The sequence below is a fragment of the Leptinotarsa decemlineata genome, unplaced genomic scaffold (genome assembly GCF_025532065.1).
Source record: "Leptinotarsa decemlineata unplaced genomic scaffold, Ldec_3_MD MMD2_tig00000010_RagTag_RagTag, whole genome shotgun sequence".
Lineage (NCBI taxonomy): Eukaryota > Metazoa > Arthropoda > Insecta > Coleoptera > Chrysomelidae > Leptinotarsa > Leptinotarsa decemlineata.
Window position 1 is genome coordinate 577,326 of NW_027412538.1, and position 26,603 is coordinate 603,928.

Below are 26,603 nucleotides of genomic sequence, written 5' to 3' on the forward strand. Positions count from 1 at the left end.
AAATGAAAAACGAATAAATATAAGATAAAAAAATTTAGGGAATAGTCACTATCATAGAGGAAATACATAAGAAATTAGATATAATAAAAAATAGGTAGTAGTTAGGTAATCTCAATCGCCACGAAAGAAATAAACAGGAAAGGAATTTCTGGCAAAAACATAACAGTCATCACTGATAGCAAAAAGCCCTATTTGCCTTGAACAGACAACGTGCTACCTCAGGGCTAGTACTAGAGTACCACCAAGATTTAGCCAAAACCCCGGTAGATAATAGCATTATTCTGAGGTGGGTTAAAGGGCACGATATAAGTAAAGGTAATCGCATCGCTGACGCTTTAGCCAAGGAAGCGGTTGGACTAAGAATTTTAGGATCCAGTGGCACCTACAGCCTGATGACTTCGATAATTGCGGAACTAGCCAAACGTTACACCCATGCTCAATCCCTAAAGAGATGGGATGAAATTAAAGGATGCAATCTTGCCAGGATCACCCTGAGCGACCCTGGGAAGCTGGTGCCGAAGAAATATCTGGCGATGACCAGGAAACATCTACGCTCAACAGTAGGATTTCTGACTAGCCACTGTCAACTAAAGAAACACCTCCATAATATGGGGCTAATGGACACACCTCTATGCAGGATGTGTGAACACGAAGATGAAACTGTCAGGCATGTTCTATGCGAGTGTCCGGAATCATCAATTAGAGAGTGTGTTTGGTGAGTCTTGGTCTACACCAGCAGATATGAAGGATATGTGTCCCAGTGACCTGTCCACCTTCCTGAAAAGGACAGGATGGCCGATATCCTAGAAGGACAACTCCTCGGGAGGATGTTCAATGGGTCACATGTGGCCTAAGTGCTGTGGTTCTACACTCACCCTCCCTACTCTACAGATACACATAGGTAATACTAACCGGTGTGGTTAGGTACTACTAACAGGTAGTAATAAGGCCACGACACTAACATATTAGTAGAATTTAGACATAATGATCTGAGGACGCTAACTTGGTTAGTAAACTGCGCGTCGAGAGACCGTAATTATTGTTCTGGTGTTGGGAAAGTGTTTTCAAGTATTTGTTTGTTTTTTTGATTGGTCGATTGATTGGAAAAGAAAAGTGATTGATTTTGTTTTTTGCTCAGATTTGCTCAGATTTTGTTTTTTGTTCAGACTTGATTCGATATTATCGAGCCATTGTCCAATTTTCTTTAAATCCTGCTCAGCTGAACGTAAAGTTTTTATTCCAGATATTGCCTTGAAAAATCAATACACTGTCAACGTCATGACACATGATGTCATCTTAAGAATTGTTAACATGACAAATGTTGTTAATGAACACAAATTGATTCAATGACGAATTTTATTGAATTCAACTCTTGGATTCTACAATTGAGATAATTTTGAGATAGTTCTATCTATATATGTCGAGAGGTTATCAAACAATTTATTTTCAAATTTGGAAGAGTTTTCTACATTTGCATTTCATTGGTTCGTACTTCCATTGTCTAGTATCATATAAATTGATTTGAAATTTTTGAAAGAATCAATAAATATCAAATAGATTAGCTGAAAAATAACAATTATATCAAGCAAAAAACAATCAATCAATCAATCAAACTGTACTTTATTGTCCAAGAATAATTATTCTTATTGACAAAATGAGTAGATAACAATGAAGTGGAAATTACAATGAACTGAAATTACAATGAAATAAAATACAAGCAACAATCAAAAATAAAAAAATGAACTATTAACACGAGATGAAAATTATAAATTATTAACAAGAAATTAAAATTAAAAGATTCAAATTACTTCACGACGTTTTCATTGTTAGTATCACACGGTGTTATCAATACCATCAACAAAAAATTGGTTATCAAAGGTATAGGCAAATCTTCAAGGAACTAGGTATGAAGGTGGTTTTTAAAACAAGTCATACACTGCAGAACCTTTTGGGAAGTCCAAAAGACAAAGTCGAGAATTCGGAAAAGTCTGGAATTTACGAAATTGAATGTAACGACTGCGATGCAAAATATTATGGACAGACAAAAAGATCTATTAAAGTGAGATATAAGAAACACAACACACTTAAAATATGGAAGATTTGAAAAATCAGCAGTCGCCCATCATATTTTGCAACAAAACCATTCCATAGACTTCAGTTCTTTAAGATTAGTTAGACAAGTTAATAACAACATGCAACTAGATGCTTATGAGAGTGTGGAAATAAGTAAACATAATAATATTATGAATAACGACAACGGACCAATACCAAATAGCATACTATATAGCTTGTTGAAATAATATTGTTGGGTTTACTGATCACTACAAAAAGACACATTGTAAATATATTTAGATGGGCAATATTGTGAAACTAATTTTATATAGCTGAAAATTGTTCTACATATAGATGTTACATTTAAACATACATAAGGACATATTGTAAATAATAGAAAGGCCAATTGTAAAATTAATTTAGGGTGGTACACTTGTATGGGTGGTATTACTGATTACCTACCTGTATGATGTACCTGATTAGTATAAGTAGCTTTAATTTTGAGTAGTTATTAGTTTTATCTTCCTCTTGAAGATGATCACTTGGTGATCGAAACACGTGTCGAGGTGTAAAAATAACGATTTGGTGTTGGGAAAAAACTCCAGTAATATTCATAGGGTATTTTTAGTTTATAAGCACTGCGGCCTGATAGGTATTTTTGGTATTAACCAGAAGGAAGTTATTCACTTAGAGCAAATATGCTTTTTTTCTACAAATAAGACTATTTTTCTCTTTTTGGATATGATTAATTACGTATATTATTCCACTTCCAATGAAAATATTCATTTGAATGTTTTTTATACCCCTTAATTACCTAGTGACTACCTGCCCCAGATATAGTGACAACCAACCCAGGCCCGGGGTTAAAAGCCACACTTTTTCTTTTCCATGAGACAGTTTTGAGACTAAGATTGAGTTAATAGTCAAGATCCAATATGTAGTGTGCTTTTTATTATGTGTTCGTCACGACGAAAATGATATACATTGTTCAGATGTGAGCCATATTTGGTGTTGACATAGTTGGGTGTGTTGTTGTAGTTGGAAGTATTGTCATAGTTGGGTATGCCGTCATAATTGGGTGTATTTCATAATTGGTTAAGTTGTCATAGATGGTAATTTGCCATATTCAGTTGTGCTTCGTGTTTTTTATTATCATGATTTCGTGTCACAATAGGGAGAATGTAAAATATGTATAATTTTTATCTTGTTTTCTTAGTTCGAGCTTTTTGAGAGTTTTGATTCACCGCTTCATGGAAGATTTTCCTTTCATTAAGCATAATCCAAAGTTTTATTTCATTTATATATGAACTAGGAGAATATATTTTTTAATGGTTTCAGGTACCATGTTGTGAAGTCGAGGTCAAAGATAGTTTGCACATTGTTGTCTTGATGTTTTTTTGGTTCTGGGTAGCTTATTTTGTCTCCTCTTATATCATATTTGTGATCGCCAGCTTCAGTAGAAATTTTTCATACTTTTCGTACTCTTCATTTATCAATGAAGAGTATTTTTATGCTTGAAGAAACATATTTTGCGCAAAGTTCCTACCTCGTATTTAACTGCGCTGTGATAATAATTATTTTTACAATCAATTTTTGTGACAGTTCTGAATTTGAACCACTTTTTGAGCCAATTCAACACCATGTTTGAAGCAGTTATATGACAATTTTTATCTAAATTAGTAAAATGAACATCAAGGATTTGCATTAAATGAGCAAAAAACAATGTTAATCTATTAAAAAAAGCAGATTTTTCATTTTTATCATTTTTCGATATCTTGTTATTTCAAGTGTCTTGTCTCCATCCTGTCCTGCCATGGCTGGAAAATCCATACGAATGAAGGAATCGGAAATCCATTGATAGGTTTACACCCCTTACAAAAACTGCTGGCAGATAACAATGGAAGCCAATGCGGATTTTGTTCATCTGGTATGGTCATGAATATTTTCGCTTTGACTGAATCAGGACCTAAAACGAAGGAGGAAATTGAAAATTCATTCGGAGGAAATATATGCCGCTGTACAGGTTATAGACCTATACTAACTGCTTTCAAAAAACTTGCAAGTGAAATTGGTAAGTTTTGTTAAATACCTGTAGTAAACGAATTATTTGTTATATTTATTTGGCAAACTGAATATAGGGCTATAATATAGCTCTAGTATTAGTACAAAAAATAATTGAAAATTCTGTTTTTTCACTCTGAAAACTTATTTTAACATTCAATTTCTGTTTGGAATTTTTTTTTGACAAATTTTTAGAAAAAAAGTAATAACAGTTAACTGTTTTAGTGATCCAATAATTCTTCTTAAGGAGGGTTAGTTGTGAGACAGGATCAATTTTTCCTAAAAACTCTTTTGTTTTCTTGCCAACGTTTCGAATCCAAAACAATGAATTTTCACTAATAACCTCTCACAAAACTCAACTGTTATATTCTCAAATAAATTACTCACCGAAAAGTAGTTTCTTCGTGTTGAAAATATTACTATTTTCAAATAATCAGACCTGTTAGATACATAATGTGAATGAAAACACTTTCTGCTTCGTTAATTTGTTGGGGGTTGAAATGGACACCAATATGTCTTGGCATAATCATGTCGCTGGAATTGCAAAGGCTGCTTTTCAAAAGCTTGGAACACTCACTGTTTCGAACCAGAAAACACCTCAGCAACTTTGATGTTTTTTAAAGCTCAGATCAGGCCTTCTTTGGAGTATTGTTCTCATGTATAGAGCTCCGCCTAGTCTTAACTACTCGTATGATACTGATACGATGGTGTCTGTCTTAATCATTGACTGAAAAAATGAGAATGAAAAAAGAGAAATTATTCAGGTATTTTCTGGTTCAATTGAAATATGCGATATTACGGCCATCGACATCCCTTCTAGTGATTAATAACAAGGGTTGTGGAGTCTCTCCTGTGCACTGAAACTCGGGTTTCAAAATATCGTCCGGTTTGATCAACATAGCATTTGGGACAGCTTTTACAGTTCAACTTGTACACTATGTTGTATTGTATGTTTTGCGGTGTTTTAGTTTCGAAATATTTTTTCTGGCAGCTCCCACCATTTTCAATAACTAAAAGTGACAGGACTGTACTTCCAATTTCCTTGAAGCAAAAAGAGGAGAGTAAAAATACTATCAGAAACATAACTGCAATTCATGTTTCTTCCAAACACAGATAAGTTTATGTTGAAACATTTTTTTCAATAAAGATTGGGATGTAGAATGGCAAAACTGTTTTTTCCCAGAAAGTAACTAACTATATTGGTACATCCTCTACCTTTCAAAAAGACAGTGATTCAAAGATTCTGATTTCGTATAAAATGAGATACACACTGAACCTCAACAAGTTTTAGGGAATATGAGAGAAAACTTCCTGGAAACTAGGATGGGAGGAGTAGAAAGCAGAAAAAGTTTATTGATCAGACTGAAGGAGCAGCTGATAAAAAAAAATATTTTCGAAATCTATGATGCATATATACTCGTGAATCTTGGAGAAGGGCGAAAGAATGCGATCTTACGAAAGAAAGGGAAACCGTATGTTTTGAAGATTATGGAAAATAACTTTGTAGTCCCTAAAAATCATTGATGTGTCGGTGTATTCATTGAATACGATGTGCAAAGCGTTAATATAAATTTATATTGACTTCCGTATATTCAAGTAATGAAGAATATTGCAGATTTTTCTATTACCAAATTTATTCTGCCCACCTGGAATCAAATAATCTGTTGATACCTTAAAAAATATTAACCATTCATTCCTAAACTGAATTGAAAAATTCCTCGATTCGTGATTTAATTCATGAAGGAAAGGAAGTATAACTTTAATTATTTCATTTTCAGATGCAGTTGACGATATTGAGGACGTACAACCATGCCAACGGAAAGGATGCTCTCAAACATGCAATACAGTTTGTACGAAAGAAAAATTGGAAAATTTCTACATTGAGCTCAAAGAGTCGAGATGGCTGAAGGTTCATAATCTGAAAAACCTACTTCAAATTCTAAGAATATCGCAAACCACAAATTATAAATTAGTTGCTGGTAACACGGCAAGAGGTAAACTTTGTTGAGTAACAGAATGTTTATATTGACATTTGTTCACAAATAGGATTTGAAGCTTTAATAACTTCTGATTATTATATGCGAGTGCTTTCGATAGCAGACTGTGCTATAATCTTCATGGCTCCACTCAAACTGAACGTTTTATCTTTTTTTATACGGTTAGAACGCCTTAGTGTAAGTATTTGTCCTCTCCTTTCATTCGGGTGACTCTTTAAATTTGCCTGTACTTGGGTTAGTTCAGATAATATCCTTTGTGTTGGTGTTTCTCTAGGTTCACTGTTGCTAGGAAAGTGTATTGTATTGTGTAGTATATTGAATGTACGGTTTCCTTTAATGACTTGTTTTATGAGTTTGATATTTTCTGGTGGGGAAAACTTATGTTTGTTTTGTATAGCGTGTGTTGCGAGGTTTGATTTATATGTTATTGGATTTATGTATGCTTTTTTGTGCTCCTTGGGATCAGTTTTTTCTTGGTTTGGCTGATATATAATCTGTTGCAGTCCGAGCATTTTATTCTGTATCTCCGTTCAGGTTTTCGTCTTCTTTTTTTCATAGCTGTTTATTTTTTCTGTTATTGCCGTGTTCGGCCTATAAGTGATGTTGATGTTCAAGGGTTTGAAAATGTTTGTTAATTTTTTGGTTTGGTGACCTATGTATGTGAATGCAGTACATTTTTGTGTTGTTTTATCTGTTGTATAGTAGTTAGATCCTTGTTCTGTATTTTTTATCTACAATATCTACGAGCATGTGCCTTTGAACTCTTTATGATCCGGACTATCATTTCTCACATAAAAAAAGAGTGATCATTATACATTTCAGGTGTTTACAAACATAATGGCCTTCCAAACATCTACATTGACGTAACTAGTGTATTGGAACTAATTACTTATTCCGTGGATGATGACACTTTAACACTTGGAGGGAATCTTTCATTAACAAAAACAATGAAAATTTTTAAACAAATTTCAAGTCAGATGAAACAATTTTCATATTTATCGGTATTGAGGGATCACATCGATTTGATAGCAAGTGTTCCAGTAAGAAATGTAAGTAACTTGTATTTGAAATGTACTAGCAGCTGCCCCGATATCGTTCGTCGTTGAGTTCGTATTTGCCTATTTTGGGTTTATTAGGAAATCTATTTTAGTTCATTGAAATGTTTTTAGGCCTTAGCGGGCGTTTTTCAAAGGATACAATTTTATTTTTTGGTGTATAGGGGGGTTAGTATAAGCTTATGTTTGAGTTTGTGGAGTCGCAACCCCTCCCGCCATCTTGTATCGTGGAGAGTCGTTTTTGGCAATTTGCTACCAATTTTGATGTTGCTCGCTAGGAGATTCCTAGGCAGGTTGATATCTCTGTCCTGGGTCTGCGACTGAAAACACCTGCACCACAACCGGAAGGTGTTTTTGATCCATCTGTGAACCAACAACTATCTGCTTTTAATTCCTATTACTCTTCATCGCAAAATAGAAAATAAAAAAATTATAAACAAAAATAATTTTTTTATTTTTAATACATTTTCTTTGGGCGTTTTAACTTTTTAATGGTCGTTTTACAATAAAATGACATCAGAGCAATCTTATGTAGGGTTTTTCATCGAAAGATTTCCACCACACATTTGTTTAATTTCATTGATTTATGTGGGTTTTACAGCGCTCCGAAGTTGACCGTGTTCTTGAATCTGTTTAAAATCTGTTTTTTCGTTAACCAGCTGTCGCACCCCTACGAACGACAACCTTCAGAAGCTGAAACTTGTGCGAGCTAAGGACTAACGGGGTCTTACCTTTTAACGTGTGATTCCTAACACGGGTTGGACGATAGCAAGTGAAAATCGATCGTTCAGCCTGGAGTTTGAACCAGCGACCAACACGGCGATCGATTCGAGTGAGTGAACAAAGCACCCACGTCGAACCTACCGGCTACCGTCCGACAAATACTCGTAAGAATACGATGAAACCGAATCATTATGCCTAAATTTCTATTATATATTTTTTATTCACATATTTTATCATTTTCGTAACACTGCTATGATATAAATAATTCATTATCGACCCTTTTACCCACCACCTATGAGGTAGAATCTGGAGACGCGAACAATTGGGGCACAGTACAGAGCATTTGCTCTGTACTGTATTGTACTGTATTGTCTCATGGATTTTGAAAAACACAGCAAAATTTCTGGATACGATAGTAGATTCTTAATTGCTCGAATTGATTCTATTTGTAAAAAACTAAATAAAATCCATTTCGAATTCAAAACATTGACATAATCTGATTGCTATGTACTATGATTTTGAGTATTTCAAGTTGGAATGTTATAGTATGGAGAAAAGCTGTTGATATTTTGTTCATAATTCCAAAAAGTTTTTGAAACATAATGAATTTTGTGAAGACTTTCTTGAGGAGAGACTTATTACCTCTAATTTGCATTTATGTCTACAAAGTACACCTATATACATCAATGTCAATAAATCCACGAAAAATGGATGTGTGTCGTACGATAGGTTGTGGTAACCTTCTCACTACAAAGTTGAATAGGAGTCGGTATAGAAAATCGCATATATAAGCTGGAAGCCAGTTTTATAACCTACTACCATCATGTATCAAAAATCAGACATCTATACTTATATTCCCATTCTTTGCTAGATGAACTTTTTCAACCATTCGCGGGTCAATAATGAATTCCTCTATATTGTATAAATGTATCTTGACCACATATTAGGGCATTGTTTTTTTTTTAGTGTTTACTTTTTCCAATCACTAGAAATTCAGTACTATTCTCGACGCGCGTTTTGTGTAATTTTTAAATTTTATAGACGGAGCCGTTACAAATTACAAACGACACCACAGGTCTTATTGAGGAGTCAGTTTTATGCAATTCAATGAGTGAATGAAGTTTGGGTGGGGTTGTTTTTATAATCACCGCCCTGCCTTTAGCAATTCCATTCATAACTAGCTCTATGGACTTTAGGGTTTCCTTAATCTCTTTCTGTTACCTACAGAGTTGTAGTGGAATTCTTGTCAAGTTATACTGGTCGTCCCGTCGGGCAAAAGCTTTGGTGAGTGAACTAACAACACTAACGGAAGAACTATACGTTATTATTTGAAGAGCTCGTAAAGACTGGCCAGTTCCATCAAAAATAATTTTCGAGTATTAGTGAGGCCAAACTGAAGAAAACACAACTACTTTTCATGAGATACACCAAACCTACCAATACGTATAGAAAAAGCTTTTACTGGTTAGTAATTGAAGTACCAGTATTCAGTTTGTATACAAATATGCAACGGTGATGACTCCAGATGTTGAACAACTTAAGACCACTCTGGTCTAAATCGGGTACTTTTGTAACCGCATTTCGGCAGCTGATGTTTAAATCCTTCAAAGCTATCGAAAAAACACCACTTAAATAAATCTTTTGAACGTAAATAATAAAAGGAATGAGAAAAATCAAAGAAACTTCAACGGTAAAGACATCTGGGAGTCCATATGATTGAGTATCTATCTCTAAAAATAGTGGAACTTTCCAAGATATTTGGTCTTGCGCAAATGTGAAGAGTTCAAAACAAGGATGAGACAAAGTTCAAAATGAGGTAATGTCACGAGGAGTGCGACAGGCTATACAGGGCTTTTCATGATGAGCGGTTATTAGCCGTTTCTGGCAAACTATTCAACGGATCAACCTAAAAATTCCACAGTATGCATAAGTCAATATGACCCACCCGCCTAAAATATTTTAGACGAAGCGGCGTTGTCGCTTCTACTATAAAGTAGCGGCTTCTTTGATTTTTCAAATGGAACACCCTGTATATAATATCATATTATGATTCATTATCACTTTATCAACAAATTCATATACTATTTTCCTATACCTATCTATTACCGTTTGGAAGATATAAATTAATTTCGATATTTTTTTTACCAAACATGAACTTTTATAAATGCTGATTATTTTGAAATCTTTTGCACTAAAACGATCAAATTCGAAAGGAAGTGGAGTGATACTATGAGGTCTTCACTCCGCGCCATATTTTCATTTGCCTCATACTGGGTCTTCAAAAAATGCAGAATGAGTGGAACTCAATTTTTTCAAATGGAACACCCTGTATATTTCAACATTTTGGAGCTCTACATCCAATTCTAGATTAACTTTGTTCAGATGATAATATTTCTATTTTGAACCGTTTTCGAAATAAACTGTTTCAAACGGAAATTGACATGGTTTCCTTGTTCATCACTCATTTTTGTAAAACATATTTCGTTTGATGTTTCTCAATTAGTCACAGATAATACAATGAAAAGATAATTATTAAAATACTCCTCAACCATCGAATGAAACTTCTCTTCAAACAATAGTTTTATTAACGCTGAAACACGAACTGAAAATAAATTAATGAGTTAATTTAATCGTCAGTGTATTTCAGAATATGTTCAAACACATATCCACCTCTACTTAAACAAACATGTATTCTCTTCAAAAGATTGTCATGTGTATTAGCGTTTCTGATCAAGTCTGGAGTCAAACTATTGAAAGCAGTTGTAACTCTCGATTTCATATCTTCCATTGTTGTTATTGGAGTGAAGTTAACCATATTTTTAATGAAACCCCACACGAAATAATCAAATGGATTGCCATCTGGTGTTCTAGGAGGCCAACGAAAAGGTCCATTATTACTAATCCATCTGTCTTCGAAGATTTCGGTTGAAGCTTCGCTGACTGAATGAGAATTTTGGGGTGGAGCACCATCCATTTGGTACCATACACGTTCTCTTCCTGGTCTATTATTTAAAATCATTTGAATTCCATTCCTCAGTAAATCTTCATATTTTGATGCATTCAAATTATCATCATAAAACTCGACATAAAAAATTGACTCATTCTTTATGGCACATCTTGCCATCTTTCTTGAAAACTCCTTTGGCGGACAACATGGGGATTTTCTGGCGCTCAATAATGACTGTTGTGTCTATTGAAAACTCCATTTTTTGTGAACTTGGCCTCATCTGTCCATATGATATTGTCAAGGAAATGTTCATCCCCTTGAGTCTTGACAAGTAACCATTCAAAGAATTCCACTCTACGAGGTAAATCAGTCTCTTTCAAATGTTGGACACAGTAGAACTTATAGGGATGCCATTTATGCTTATTAAGAATTCGACAAATTGTCACGTAGGGTATACCTATCTCCCTTTCAGCCTCGTGCAGAGAAGCATTTGGAAATGCATGAAAGTATCCCAAAACTGTTATACCATTGTCATCATCATCCACTTCAGTCTTCTTACGAATTATTTTTGGACGAAAGGTTCCATTCAACCTACAGTTTTTCAGTAATCGATTTATCACATTATTATTCGGCTTCGGAAGTTGTGGATATCTTTCATGAAATACTCGGCATGTTCTACTTGCAATTAATTCTATTGCACTCACCATAAATTATTAATAAATTCAAGAAATCTTCATTACTGTAACCTAATCTTGACATTATTCTATTATAATTGGTAGCTATCACAATCAGTCAAAACCACTAACGAAGGTCTGACGTTAAATAATTGGTTTATTTATTTTTCCAAAGCAAACTATTAAAAAATATTAATGTGTACTGTTGTACGTTAGAGACCAATACCTCAATGTATACAAATTGTAACTTTTTCTAAGGTAGGTACATACCAATTTCAAATTGACTGATCTGAGACAGTTAAAAAACTGGATCAGAAAGAAATATTACTCAGTATAAAAAAAATGTTGAATATCCAAAATAAGTGATGAATTCAAAAAAACGAGCAAGAAAACCACGTCAGTTTCCGTTTGAAACAGTTTATCTCGAAAACGGTTTAAAATAGAAATAGTATTATCTGAACAAAGTTAATCTAAAATTGGATGTGAAGCTCAAAAATGTTGAAATATACAGGGTGTTCCATTTGAATAAATTGAGTTCCACTAATTTTTTCATGAGATCAAAGTATCTGCATTTTTTGAAGACCCTGTATGAGGCAAATGAAAATATGACTCGGAGTGAAGATTCTTGATCCAAGATCATTGATTTATGCATACTGTGAAATTTTCAGGTTGATCCGTTAAATAGTTTGTCAGAAACGGCTAATTAACGCTCATCATGAAAAGCCCTGTATAAGGAAGAAGTTTATTAATGCCTTTCCGTCTGTTGAGTGCCCTTCTGGCTATTGAACCAGCCTAACCTTTTTGATATCAAGACTATATTTATTGACTGCAAATGCTAAATAAATCTGACTCAAGTTCATCATTTCGCTATATTACAGGCCTTATCACCGTATTATGGGTTCTGTTTTTGTTTACGGCTGAAATATTCAATATAAAGTAGTAAAGCTATGAGACTGATTTGTTTCTATTAAAAGTTCTGGTCAAATTGTATATTTTACATTTTACACCAAATCTCACTTAGATAGGCTTTAATTTTTTTCCAAATTAGAATAAAGTTTTATTAAAACAACGATAAAAATAAAATAAAAACAAAAATAAAAATCAATTGGCGCTCCGGGGTGACTTCATTGATTCCAGTGGCGCATTTGCTTTTTTAGCTGCAGGAAAAACCGAAAAAACCTGCAGCATCACATCATCTGAAGATCTTGATCGAACAATATCCTCTCTCTTATGAAAAAAAATGTAGGGTGTCTCCAGAGGCTCCAATAAATTCAATGCATCGCCAGAACACTTCGTGACACGACTATCGTCAAACTTAAACCAGTCCGTTTCTTCTTTGACCAAGACGTAATAATGACCAAATTCAACGCCAGAACCACAGTAAACAATGACTGCATGAATATTATAATTGTGGTCTGCTAGGTTGAAATGTTCATCTATTTCGAACCTTCCACAGAGTTTCTTGCTTCCGTTAGAGGTTGAGTCTTGTTTGAAAATCATCAGTGTTATTATTAGATTGACTGGAGCCTCAGCTATACTTGTTTTCTCATAACAGTCAGTTAGTTTGGCGCATGTTTGACAATACAGTCGATCATCACCTGTTAAAAATTCCATTTTCAGATGATTTAACAATAAGCTTTGCACGAACTGGTTATTAGTCGTATTAGGAAAAGCTAGATGAAGTTCCAGAAATTCACATAAGTTTTCGGTACTTCTTGAACATTTACCACAAAGTAAACAAGTGAGGATTTTTCCAGCAAAAGATTTACAAACACAAGACGAGATGGGTTGTACGGAATCATTCAGTCCAAAGCGGTCAGGAGTATTGATTTTGCTATTGTTTTGCTCACGAAGAGTATTCAACAAGAACCCCAAGAATTGGGAACAATCCTCTTGTTGTCCTAACGAGTATCTAGTGGACTTCAAAGACTCCAGGAAATCGGTTGGAGGGAAAAATGATACCTTCTTACGAAACTGCAGCTGCATGAACAGGTGTTTCAGTTTGATGAATAAGTAGGAAACATTCCCGTTCTCGTTCATCATTAAAACTTCGTTCTTGAAATTCTTCGTCATGAACAACACTTGTAAAATGCTATTCATGTGGCAAGTGTTTCCTAAATTATCCAATCCAATTTTCTTCTGTAGATTTTCAGGACAACTATCCACTGATTCGTAAGGAAAAACATGTTTCACAGAATCTCCATTAGAACCATTTCTCAAGCTGCGATCGATCATTCCAAGTGAAGAATGGTTTCGTAGAGGGATCGATTCGGCTCTTGCTTCAAGAAGCTCTTTCACTGAAAGGGTACCAGTTCTACGAGGACTGCAACTTATTTTTTGGGGGCAAGAATGACCTGAGTTCACTGACTGCACTGAAAAAGAAGAAGGTGGATCAATCACTTGTGAATTAACTTTATTACAATTTCATACTGTAGTTTCTCAAATTGGAAATAAAAGAATTATTTTTATATTGTTATGTATATTTGGGATATATTCGAAAATAATGTCAGTCTAATCACTGCTTGGTTATTATTTTTCAGATCGGAACCTTGGCAGGAAATTTGATGATCAAGCATAAACACAATGAATTTCCATCTGATGTGTTTTTATTATTGGAAACTTTCAATGCTACGCTGGTAATAGGTGAGATTTGAACAAACTTTTCAGTAATGAAACAATACCAACTTTTTAACCATCACTGACCAAAGAAAAATACAATTAAAATTTACCAAATAAGGAATAACTATAGAGAAAAATGAATAAAAATGATGAATGAAGAATCAACTGAAGAGAATTTTTCAATTCTTTATTTTTATCGTTGTTTTATAATTTCACAAATAAATAATCCAAAATTCTCACTTTTACTTTTACATGTCTGTACTTGTTTCAAATTTTCGAAATATGATGTTCTAAAATGAAAAACCATTTTTTCAGTTGATGTCGATAATAATGAGATATTAACCACACCAGAAGACTTCATCAAAATGGACATGAATAAAAGAGTTATCAAAAATATCGTTCTCAATGTCTTACCAAAGAGAAAGAACTATAAATATTTGACTTACAAGGTACATATTCTATCTACCGTTCAATATGTTGTTTCAAGTGAATTATTTTCAGATTATGCCGAGAGCTCAAAATTCTCATGCTATGGTAAATGCTGGATTTCTGTTAGAGTTGACTAACAACACAGTGAAATCGGCGCGCATAGTCTATGGAGGAATCAAACCACAATTTGTTCATGCTAAGAATACTGAAACCCTTATTATAGGACAAAAATTGTTTGACAATAATTTACTGCGCAGGGCATATCAATCACTTCATCAAGAAATCCAACCAGATAATGTCGTGGGAGATCCTTCTCCAACCTATAGAAAAAATTTGGCAATATCTCTATTCTATAAGGTATGTTTTTTAAAAATAAAATTATATAAACAGTGTGTTCCCAAAATGAGTTCGCAAGAAGAGTTCTTTCCTTTATTTGTGGATTTATGAAAAACAGTTATACCTAATGAATGAATCTGCTTCACTCAAAATTTCTGTTTCTCTATTCAAATTATTCATAGGACATTGTTTTGAGTGTTATCCGTTTTCATGAGTCCACTTTAAACTGTGATATCTCAGTGGATACTCAGAATGGAATAGAATAGAATAGAACTTTATTCGTCACTGAAGTTATTACAAAAAGGAGTACAGAATGTGTAACTTATTGGACTCGTCACAATATATGATATAAATTTAGAATTTAGTCTACATATAAAAATCAGCACGTGAAGAAGTATAAATAACAAAATACAGACATATATAAAATTATACTTAATTACAACATATTAGTTCATGTCTCCAGAAATTCCTCTAACGAGTAGAATGCCCTGGATTATAAATACTTGTGCAGGGAGTTTTTGAAAATTCTCAGATCGGCAAGATCAATTTTGCTATTAAACAAATCTATAAATCTATTATAGCAGAGAATACCTTTATATATGTGCGAGTTTTGCCCAATGGTTAATCTTGAGTATGGTTGATGTAGGTTACCACATTTTCTTGTATCGTACCTACTTGTGTAAAGTGTTATTTTTAAGAATGGAATTAATTCTCTTGTGTTTTAATATTCAGAGTAATTTGAAATATATATAGTGAATACACTGTGAGAATACCTATCTTTGGAAAAATTGATTTACAAGATGTGTTAGGCTTGACTCCAATCATACTTCTGATGATTTTTTTTTGGATTATAAATATCTGATTTAGGTAGCTTGAGCTACCCCAAAACATTAGGCCATAACTGAGTGTTGATTGAACCAATCCATAGTATGCCAATTTCAGAGTTTCAGTTGATACAGTATTTTTCAGTTGTCTTATTACAAAACAGATTTTACTCAGCTTGGTGGTTCTTTCGTTTATATGATTTTTCCATGTCATTTTATTATCCAATTTAACTCCCAGAAAGCGAGCAACATCAATTTGCTCAATGCTACTATGATTTACTCTTATTGATAAATTAGAATTCCTATTCAGATTTTTCGTTAGAAACTGCATGAAGCATGTTTTTTCCAAATTCACCACTAGACCATTGTAAGTACACCAGTCATAGAATTCATTCGCTACAGTATTGGCTCTAAGTACCATATCACATATTGATTTTTCTGATATAAGAAAATTGGTATCGTCGGCATACATAATTATATTTTGCGCACTTGGACATGAGTTAATCATATCATTCATGAAAATGATGAAGAGTACTGGGGCCATTATAGAACCCTGTGGAACACCCATATCAATTGTTTTTTCTTTTGATTTATTATTATTCAATACTGCAATCCGTTTTCTATATTTCAAATATGCTGTAAACCAGTCATTCGCAACTCCTATTCGATATAATTTTTCTATGAGAGTATCATGACTCACAGTATCAAATGCTCTGCTTAAGTCGAAGTATAGAGCTATTGTGTTTTGTTTATTGTTTAAATAGTTATAGATGTTTTCACAGAGTTCTGCTACTGCTGTTGATGTTGATTTATTTTGCCTAAATCCGTGTTGATAGTTCAAAACTAAATTATGATGTTCTAAAAATTTGTTGAGGCGGCAATTGAAAGCAAAGTCGAGAATTTTTGATAACTGACTTCGTAAGCAGATGTTTCTATAATTATTAACGTCATATGTGGATCCTTTATTTTTATATATAGATACTGATTTGTAGGTTTTCAAATTTGTTGGGTATTGACCTGTAACGAACGTTTCATTGATTAAGTGTGCTAGTGGCTCTTTTATATGTTCTCTGACATGTCTCAACGGTTTTCCAGAAATGTCATCAACTGTTTTCTTGGTGGTTTTCATAAGTCGCTTGATTCTGTCACCATCAAAATTTTGAGCTCGGAATTCGATGAAGTCGACAAAGGCCGTTTTTGCCTGGTCCTGTTTGGAGAAGGTTCTACCGGTGAGAAAGTTGTCAAAATGCTTGAAAAGATGATAGTCAGTTGGCGAGAGATCTGGAGAGTATAGTGGGCGAGACAAAACTTCGACGCTCAATTCGTTCAACTTTTGAGCGGTGACCTCTCCTGTTGACCAGTACCGTCTCCTGCTGACTCGATCTTCGATTAATATCCTCACAATACTCGTAGGACTCTGTTGTGATGGTTTGTCCCGGCTGCAGAAAGTTATAGTGAATCACACCCGCCGTTGACCACCATACAGTAATCATGGTCTTTTTTTGGGGGGTTTTCGCCTTTAAGAAGTGCCTGGGTGGCTCATCGGTGTCCAACCACTATCCTGAACGTCTCCTGTTGTCGTAGAGGATCCACTTTTCAGCAAAGAAGAACAGGCCCGAAACGTAACAATTTCGGTCGATCGTTCAAAAACCGCATGGGACGCTCCGTTCTTCGGTCATCTTACGCACCGTTTGTGATTGGTCAGTCTCCACCAGGGTCCTAAAATTCTCGTCCTGGATTAATGAAGGTCGATCACTTCGCGGATCATCTTCAAGGCTAAAATCTCCGGAACGAAATTTTGCAAACCAACGTCTAACAGTACGTTTATCAACACTATTATTGTCAAATGCCTGGTTAATTTTTCGGGCTACTTTGGCAGCGCTTGTTCTGGAACTGGAAGAAATATCCCTCTCAAAACAGCTATTTTCATATAAACATTGAATTACACGAAAGAAAAATAGGTACTTTCGAAACAAATACTTTTATAGGAACGCTGAATTATAATTATACGAAAAACACTTTCCTTTATTCCGGATGTATTCCACACATTAGTAATGGAATCGAATCAGATAGCATTCATAGGATTCCTACACAATATAATTATTGTAAGGAGTTACTTTTTGAAATTGATTGTTTTTTCTTTCTTTGGAAGATTCCGAAATTTTTTGTATCAAGATGGAGAAGTAGAAGGCCAAAAACTTTCTTTCCGAAAAAAATTATTCTGTCCTGGAAATATACCCCCTTGGAATTTAAACCTAATACTTATATTCACAGGATGGATCCAGAAAAGTGTTTTCAAAGTAGGTTCAAAAAAAATTGTGAAACATCAAATTATTTCTGAAATCATATTCATAACATAAAATGACAGAAAAAGTTTCGATACAAGTAATACCTGAAATTTATCCTACTGAAGTTACATGCCCTTGAATCATGAGTTGCCTCAAATATTGAAATATCAATTAGAACTAATATTTGTTAATGAATTGATTGAATAGAATCATGTCTCATACGAAACGTTTCAAAGAAAGTTATTCAATATTGCATTACTTCTACTACAGGGTAATACAGAAAATAAATTTTACCAAACCTAATTTTTACAAACATATGTACCAGCACGTATGAGCATAACATTTTTGAATCGAAATGTTACGAGTTCGCAATAAAAATGTCCCAATTCAATTGGGATACGATTTTCATTAGTGGTTATGGAATTACAAAAGGAAAATATATATTTTTTTTCAGAGGATAATGATTCAATACTCGTTCTTCAACCATGTTTTGGAACCACTGTTTGGAACCTTTGGAATTGAAATGAATATTACTGGAATTTTTTTCCCAACACCAAACCGTTATTTTGACGCCTCGGCACGTGTTTCGATCACCAAGTGATCATCTTCAAGAAGAGTATCAAACTAACCATACTTACAAAGCTATCCTTATTTATACCATAGATACCTGTTCTAGGTACCTTTGTCTTCACTGTCTTAAATTAATTTTACAATTTACCTTATCTATATACTTGTCTTAAATTCATTTTTCAATGTGTCTTTAGGCAATACTCGTCTTAAATTAATTTTATAATATTTATAATTTTTATAAAATAAAATATCATTTTAAGAAGCTATATAGTATACTATTAGGTATTGGTCCACCATCGTTATTCATAATATTATTATGCTTACTTATTTCTGCACTCTCATAGGGATCTAGATGCCTGTTGTTTTTAACTTGTCTAACTAATCTTAATAAACTGAAGTCTATGGAATGGTTTTGTTGCAAAATATGACGGGCGACTGCTGATTTTTGAGGTCTTCCATATTTTAAATGTGCTAAGTGTTCCTTATATCACATTTTAATAGATCTTTTTGTCTTTCTATAATATTTTGCATCGCAGTCCTTACATTTAATTTCGTAAATTCCCGACTTTTCCGAATTCTCTACTTTGTCTTTTGGACTTCCTAAAAGGCTCTGTAGTGTATGACTTGTTTCAAAAACCACCTTTTGGGATGAAATGCCCATTTTTCAAAATATTTTCTCACTAAAAACTATGATAACTTTAGAGCAAGAAGTATTTGTTGTTCAGTGCTATTTATTGGAAAATACTTATGGAACTGTATGCCTGAAATTTCGTTCATAAATTTAGAAGACAATAACAAAGAACGACTAGATCACCTTGTCTGGTGTTTCACTGTTTTTGACAGTCACGTATACACATTGATCAATCCTTCAAATACTCATTACATGTAAATGTGGCAAACATGTGGAAATGCATATATTTTCAAAGAATGGACTATATCCTTCTATGACGGGTTCTCTGAGTACCTTCCCAGACCATCGAGTTTGGAATAGTTCCCTTGTAGAATTTGAATAGTCAAATTATTTTTATGTTTTAAAGATAATAACGTCTCGTTAAAGAAAATCGTATAACTGAGTTTCAATAATGTTTTTCAGTTCATATTGAATATCGCCCCACAAATTTCCAATCGAAATAGAAGTGGAGGTACTTTAATTCAACGACCTCTTTCGACTGGAGTTCAGCAGTTTGGCACTCAGAAAAATGAATGGCCTCTCACAGAACCTGTAATCAAAATCGAAGCTCGAGCACAAACCTCAGGTATAAAAATATCAATTTTCTGAATCCCGTCTCTCAAAATATTATGAGCAAAATCACAAACAACCGAGTATATTCTTACACAAAGGTTGCCGAAACATTGAATTACGTGAATTATTTTTTCTCGAAAGACTATATTATTTCTCATATTTTTTAAAATTATATTTGGATTCTTTCTATATTTTTGCAAGATGAAATCTCTAATTAGTTTTTAACATCTATCAATAGCGACTTTGGATGTTAAAAAATAATTACTACACAAAATTTTTCCGAATTTGGGAACAGAAAAATGTCACCAGGTGAAAGTCAGCAAAAATCCTACTATATCTGGAGCGTAGTTTTGGCAATTGAAAATATACCTATTATTATGATTTTCAATATGAATGGAGTTGCAAATGGCATTTGCAATTTGTAAATTATGCCCTGAAGAAAATAACATTGGCCGCCACTGTCAGCCATAAACCAATTGTGACGTAGCTAAGACCGCGCCCAGTCCGACCGATTTTTGCGAATGTTCGATGTTCGCTGCCTTTCTAGATGTGGTGAGAATAATGTCACCGGCTCCCATGGAATTCTGAGGAATTTTCTACAGCCTTCGAATGCCAAATATAAACACGATCCATTTGCCTATCGAGACAGTCAAGTGGAAGTGACAGTGCTGTATGCGGAGCGATCTAGTAAGGCGATAGACATTTGAATAATGGTTGAGGTTTAAATTGAAGTGTTTTGAAAGTGTAATAAATTTAAGTTTGATTAATATACAGGGTGGTCAATTATTAGTAAACCCACGGGAAAAAACGTAACATTTGGTGTCGGAAGTGGAATAATTGACTGAAATTTTACTGTTTCATGGTGAAAAGAAGGAGTGTCGATTACGAGATGGAAGAAATCAAGAAAATGTTTGAGACTTTGCAAGCGAGCCTGGCGGAGAATGGAAAACGCAGAAGAGAGGAAGATAAACGCAGAATAAATAAAAATGAACGAAAGAGACAAGAAGAGCAATTACGCCGAAATGAAGAAGATGAACGAAGGAGAGAGGAAGAACGATAACACCGAAATGAAGATCGTGAATTACTACTAAATATTCAGAAAAAACAGGAAAAACACATAGACTTGCTGGTAAATATTCAGGAGATACAAGAAAAAGAAAACAGATGTACCTTCATTTATTCGAAGATTTGAAATCCTCACAAGTGAGTAAAGAGAAGGTGAATTAATGAATTTATTCACGAAGAATTTGAAAAAGTAATTCAGAAAACAAAGGAGGTGCTGGAAAAATTAGTTGATGAGAAGCTTGAGGGAACTGAAAGGAAACTTGAAAAGCAGCTTAAAGAAGTCAAAAAAATTTGAAGAGGTTTTTCAGAAACTTCGGAATGAGAAGAGTCACTAAAACGCAGATAGCCCCTCAGGAAGACCATGCCTGACATTCAGATGCAAATTTTGTCAACGCCAGGACAAGGATACCCAGCTACCAGAAGAAGAACTTTCCACCAGACGTGATGAGTTAGAGGGCAGATACTCCTTTATGGACAGCTCTGATAGGGAGATGAACTCCCCTACCTTCCGCTGCTTCGGGTTCCCTCTGACCCGGAGGGTAGCAACCTGTAAGGGTCCGTTGACCAGGGAGACGGACAGAAAATTTGAGGAATCACCTGACCATGGTGTGGAACGGTCGTTAACAGTCTCTGAGGGTGACACTACCTTCATGACGAGGCAAGACATCATGGTAACGCAGAAGGAGGATCCGGATTTGAAAACTGTACGAGAATGGATTGACAAAGAAGTGAGGCCGGAATGACAAGAGATCTTCGAGCACAGTCAGCAGGAAAATGGTTATTGGCTCTAATGGGACTCCATGTACATTCGAGATGATCTACTCACTCGGAAATGGAAGACACCGGATGGAAGAACCCATAAATTCCAGATAATCCTTTCAAAGAAGTGTATCCCTAATATCTTTGAACAGCTCCACGATGGACGCACTCGAGGACATTTCGGTGTGAATAGAACTCTAGCGAGAGTGCGTGAGAGGTACAATTAGGCCAATCGGCGTTGAGACGTGGAAGAATGGTGTAAGCACTGTGACCAGTGCTCTTAGAGAAAAGGTCCAAAGACAAGGCAAAGAGGGAGATCGAAGCAATACCTCAGTAGGTGTCCTTTCGAGAGAATCGTAGTTGACATTCTGGGACCACTTTCTATAACTACATCCTGTGAGAAGTACCTTATGATTGTGATGGACTATTTCTTCAAATGGCCTGAAGTTGTAGCCTTACCCAACCAAAAGGCCAAAACGGTGGCAGGAGCGCTATTGCAGAACGTTACTGCTAGACACGGAGTACCCTAGGAACTACAATCGGATCAGTGCTGCAACTTCGAATCGGATTTATGGAAGGAAATGATGATTTTGTTGGGAATAAAAAAGACAAGAACAATTGATCTTCACCCGCAGTCCGACGGAATGGTTGGGAGGCATATTCGCACCATAAATAACTACGTCTTGGATATTTGTGTTCGAAAACCAAAGATACTGGAATAAATTGGTTCCGCTTTTTCTGTTGGCATACAGGAGCTCCCGACATGAAGCGACATCCATGTTGTTAACTGGTAGGGAACTGAAGCTTCCGATAGATGTGGCAGTCTTTTCGATGAATATCAAGAGGTACCTACCTCTTTCAAAGTATGTGAATGACCTGAAGGAGAGACTAGAAATTGTCAGAACCAAATTACAGCTTTTCTGCGACAGAATGAAGATAAGACTTAACAAAAAGTCGTTGCCGGTGAGCTTCAAGAAAGGCGATGTAGTGTGGCTCTACTAACCCCAACGCCGAAAAGGTTTATTTATCAAATTGCAGAGACCGTGACAAAGACGTTACTTGGTAACCAAAAACATTGTCACTCAGAAGAAATTCTGGAGTTGTCCACATAGAGAGACTGACTGAGTCCTTACATGGGTCGTGATGTTCCATCTTGAAATGTTATTGGGGCAGAACAATCTCACGGAAGGGGGTAGTGTTGTAAATCATGCCCTGAAGAAAATAAAGCCGACCATCAGTGGTAGCGATAACCCAATTGTTACGTGACTAATAGCGACCGACTTTTTGCGAATGTTCAATTTTCGCTGCCGTTCTAGATGTGGCGAGAATAATGCCACCGGCTTCTATGGAATTCCGTGGAATTTTCTACGGCCTTTGACCCACTCGCCTATCAAGACAGACAAGTGGAAGTGCTAAGTTAAAGTGTTGTAATAATTTCAATAAAGTCAAGTTTGATTATTATACAGTGTAGTCAATTATTGGTAAACCCACGGGGAAAAACGTTAAAATATGAATTAGTAATGAATTTAAATCTTAGGTTTCCATAGTTTTTTAAGGAAAAACATCAGCAAACATCATAGTTTGTTTTTTATAATATCAAGTCGTTTGACAATATTTTTATAGATAACGCTAAAGTACCGTCATAGCGAATTCGGAGATAGGAGACTTGTTTTACTTTCTGTCATATACGAAATATTTTTTTTTTGTAGTATTGTAGTAGTATTTTGTAGTATTGTAAATGAACTATGTGAAATTTCATAATGAAATCTACTGAGAGTTTACTAAAAATTGGGGTAATGATTTTGAAACTGTAACCGAAAAAGGTTTCCAATTGTTTCTTTTTTTCAAAAATATTGGCTCAAAAAAACTATACGTTCTTTCGAATTTCAAGTTTTCAACCCCAAAAACAACTGAATGACGCCGTGTACAGTGATTCCATTGTCCCTCGGAAAACTAACTCACAATATCCAGAACGTATATCACTTCTTGCTTCTGCAAATTAACATCTATAAGAAATATGCCAAAGTTTCAAAAAAGTGAATCACTCAAACTCTATTAATATTTGAAGAGCCTGAAGAGGAGAAAATATTTCAAATAAAAACAACGGGCAAACTTAGAGGGAATTGTACGTGCACGTTTTTTATCAATTTCATTATTAGATGATTTTTTCCAGGTCAAGCTCAATATATTGATGATATGCCCGATCATCCCAATCAACTCTTTGCAGCCTTTGTAACAGCAGAAGCTCTTGCCGGTTCAAAAATAGTTTCGATTGATGCTAGTAAAGCATTGGTGAGTTGATATTTCGAAATAATAAGTTTGTCAATAGATTTAAAAAAAGTTTTTCTGATACATACCTATTATGAATAATATAGTCTAATCAACAAGTTCAAAAACATGAAAAATAGAGATAAAGGTCCTAAAAATATGAATGATAACTCATTCCGATAAAAAAGTCCAAACTCCCAAAACTCTTATCTCCATTATTTATAATTTTAATTTGACTTTGAAAATAGGGTTCCGCGCGGCTGTTACGGCATGCGCGCGCTGCCGCTAAAGAGAGTTTATCAAAAGAAGTATTTTTTTTATAACATAAAATGTCATTTTGTAAATTTGAAAAAATTCTAGTATCTTCTTAACACTTGAATGAATCAAGTCCCGCAGAGAAAAAAGTTTTATCACCGTTTGTCAAAAAGTTATTTAATTGTTAACTAACAATTTTTTTTCCAATCTCCGTTGGCATAAATAATGGGATAAAAGGTATAAATGATTGGCCTATAAATAATAAACTTCATGGAGCCCTTTTGATATATATATACTCCATACGATCCTTCGATAAAAGTTCATAAAAATGTATTAATTTGTTAATTATGATTTTTTATAACTATTGCAAAATGAAAAATCTGAAAATTTTTGATAGAAATGTTTTTTTCAATTGATCTGTAGCTATGTCTGTTTTCACATTAAACAATGGCAGTTATTAACATAGGATATGAATTTTTTACGTAATTTGTTTATTAAATTGTTTCAAACAAATAGAGAAATTCAATATTTTTGAAAACTTTTTTTGCTATTTTGTTGTCGAGATAATTATGAATTGAAAAATTTTTTTTCTTAATTTCAATTTTTAATTGTCTAAAATTGATTTTTTTACATTTCGATTATTGAAATAATTAGTTGAGAAATAATTTTGCTTTTAAAAATCATAATTTACCCTTTCAAATAGTTTGGCATAAAAAATCATTGATTATTTATTTATATATTAGTCTAACAATTTGTTATAAACAAGTATTGACCAACGTTATATTTTTTCCTGAAGCAGAAAAAAATTATAAAAACAGCTATATATAAAAAGTGTCATATTTTTTTTTAATTTATTATAATATATTCTGATATCATACGATACGGTAATGAAAAAAAATGTATATGGCACTTTTTTATATATAGCTGTTTTTATAATGTTTTTCTGCTTCACAAAAAAAATATAACGTTTGTCAATATTTGTTTATAACAAATTGTTAAACTAATAGCCAAGTAAATAATGAATAAAAAACATTTTTTTTGACAAACTATTCAAAAGTGTAAATTATGATTTTTGAAAGAAAAATTATTTCTTAACTAATTATTTAAACAATCTAAATATAAAAAAATCGATTTTAAACAATTAAAAATCAAAATGAAGAGATTTTTTTTATCATAATTATCTCTAGACAAGGAATAGCAAAACATATTTCAAAAATATTGAATTTCTCTATTTGTTTGAAACAATTTAATGAACAAATTACGTAAAAAATTCATATCCTATGTTAATAACTGCCTTTGTTCAATGTGAAAACAGACATAGCTGAATGTAAATTGAAAAAAAATGTTTATCAACAATTTTTAAATATTTCATTTTGTAATAGTTATAAAAAATCATAATTAATAAATTAATAAATTTTTATGAACTTTTATCGCAAGATCGTATGAAGTATATATATATCAAAAGGGCTCCACGAAGTTTGAAATTTATAGGCCAATTATTTACACTTTTCAACCCATTATTTATGTCAATGGAGATTGGGAAAAAATTTATAAGTTAACGATTGAATAACTTTTTAAAAAATGGTGATAAAACTTTTTTTTCTACTGGACTCGATTCATTCAAGTGTTAAGAAGATACTAGATTCTTTTCAAATTTTTAAAATGACATTTTATGTTATAAAAAAATTACTTCTTTTGATAAACTCTCTTTAGCGGCAGCGCGCGCATGCCGTAACAACCGCGCGGAACCCTATTTTCAACGTCAAATTAAAATTATCAATAATGGAGATAGAGTTTCAGGAGTTTGAACTTTTTTATCAGAAATTTCCTTCTCTTCAACGAGCTTTTTTCAAAATTGCTCAAATATCAATATTTTTTGAGTTATTAAAGAAAAACTAAATATCATTTTTCAATCTAATTTTGTTAATAACAATTGCAATTTTTTACCTGCACCAACATCCTTCAAAAACATTTTTCTAGAGGTGATTCCGAATCCAATGAGCTATCGCTCATATTTTTAGGACCTTTATCTCTATTTTTCATGTTTTTGAACTTGTTGATTAGACTAATAGTGAAGTTCTCTGTAACTAGAGAGTAGAGTAGAAAGGGTGAGTGTAGGCCCACAGCACTTAGGCCACATATGACCCATTGTACATCCTTCCGAGGAATTGTCCCCCTAGGTCCATCCTGTACAGGAAGGTGGACAGGTCACTAGGAGACATCTCCTTCATATCGGCAGGGGTAAGCCAAAACTCGCCGAATGCACACTCTCTTATTGACGATCACTCCGGACACTCGCATAGGACATGCCTGACATTTTCATCTTCCTGTTCATACATCCTGCATAGAGGTATGTCCACAAGCCCCATATTATGACGGTAGCCAGTCAGAAATCCTACTGTTGAACGTAGATTTTTCCTGCTCATCGTCAGATAATT

At 34.0% G+C, this 26,603-nt stretch overlaps 1 protein-coding gene across 3 annotated transcripts in view; it reads left to right on the forward strand.

Moving 5' to 3' along the window:
• Positions 1–26,603, forward strand: part of LOC111509938 (uncharacterized) — a 122,350-nt gene that overhangs the window by 40,806 nt on the left and 54,941 nt on the right. For all 3 annotated transcript variants that reach the window (XM_074171194.1, XM_074171193.1, XM_074171195.1), the window contains exons 4-11: positions 3,841–4,123; positions 5,892–6,107; positions 6,933–7,159; positions 14,050–14,152; positions 14,444–14,577; positions 14,630–14,914; positions 19,669–19,831; positions 23,816–23,934. In XM_074171194.1, the coding sequence (XP_074027295.1) occupies positions 3,841–4,123; positions 5,892–6,107; positions 6,933–7,159; positions 14,050–14,152; positions 14,444–14,577; positions 14,630–14,914; positions 19,669–19,831; positions 23,816–23,934 (1,530 nt within the window). The remainder of the gene's footprint in view (positions 1–3,840; positions 4,124–5,891; positions 6,108–6,932; positions 7,160–14,049; positions 14,153–14,443; positions 14,578–14,629; positions 14,915–19,668; positions 19,832–23,815; positions 23,935–26,603) is intronic.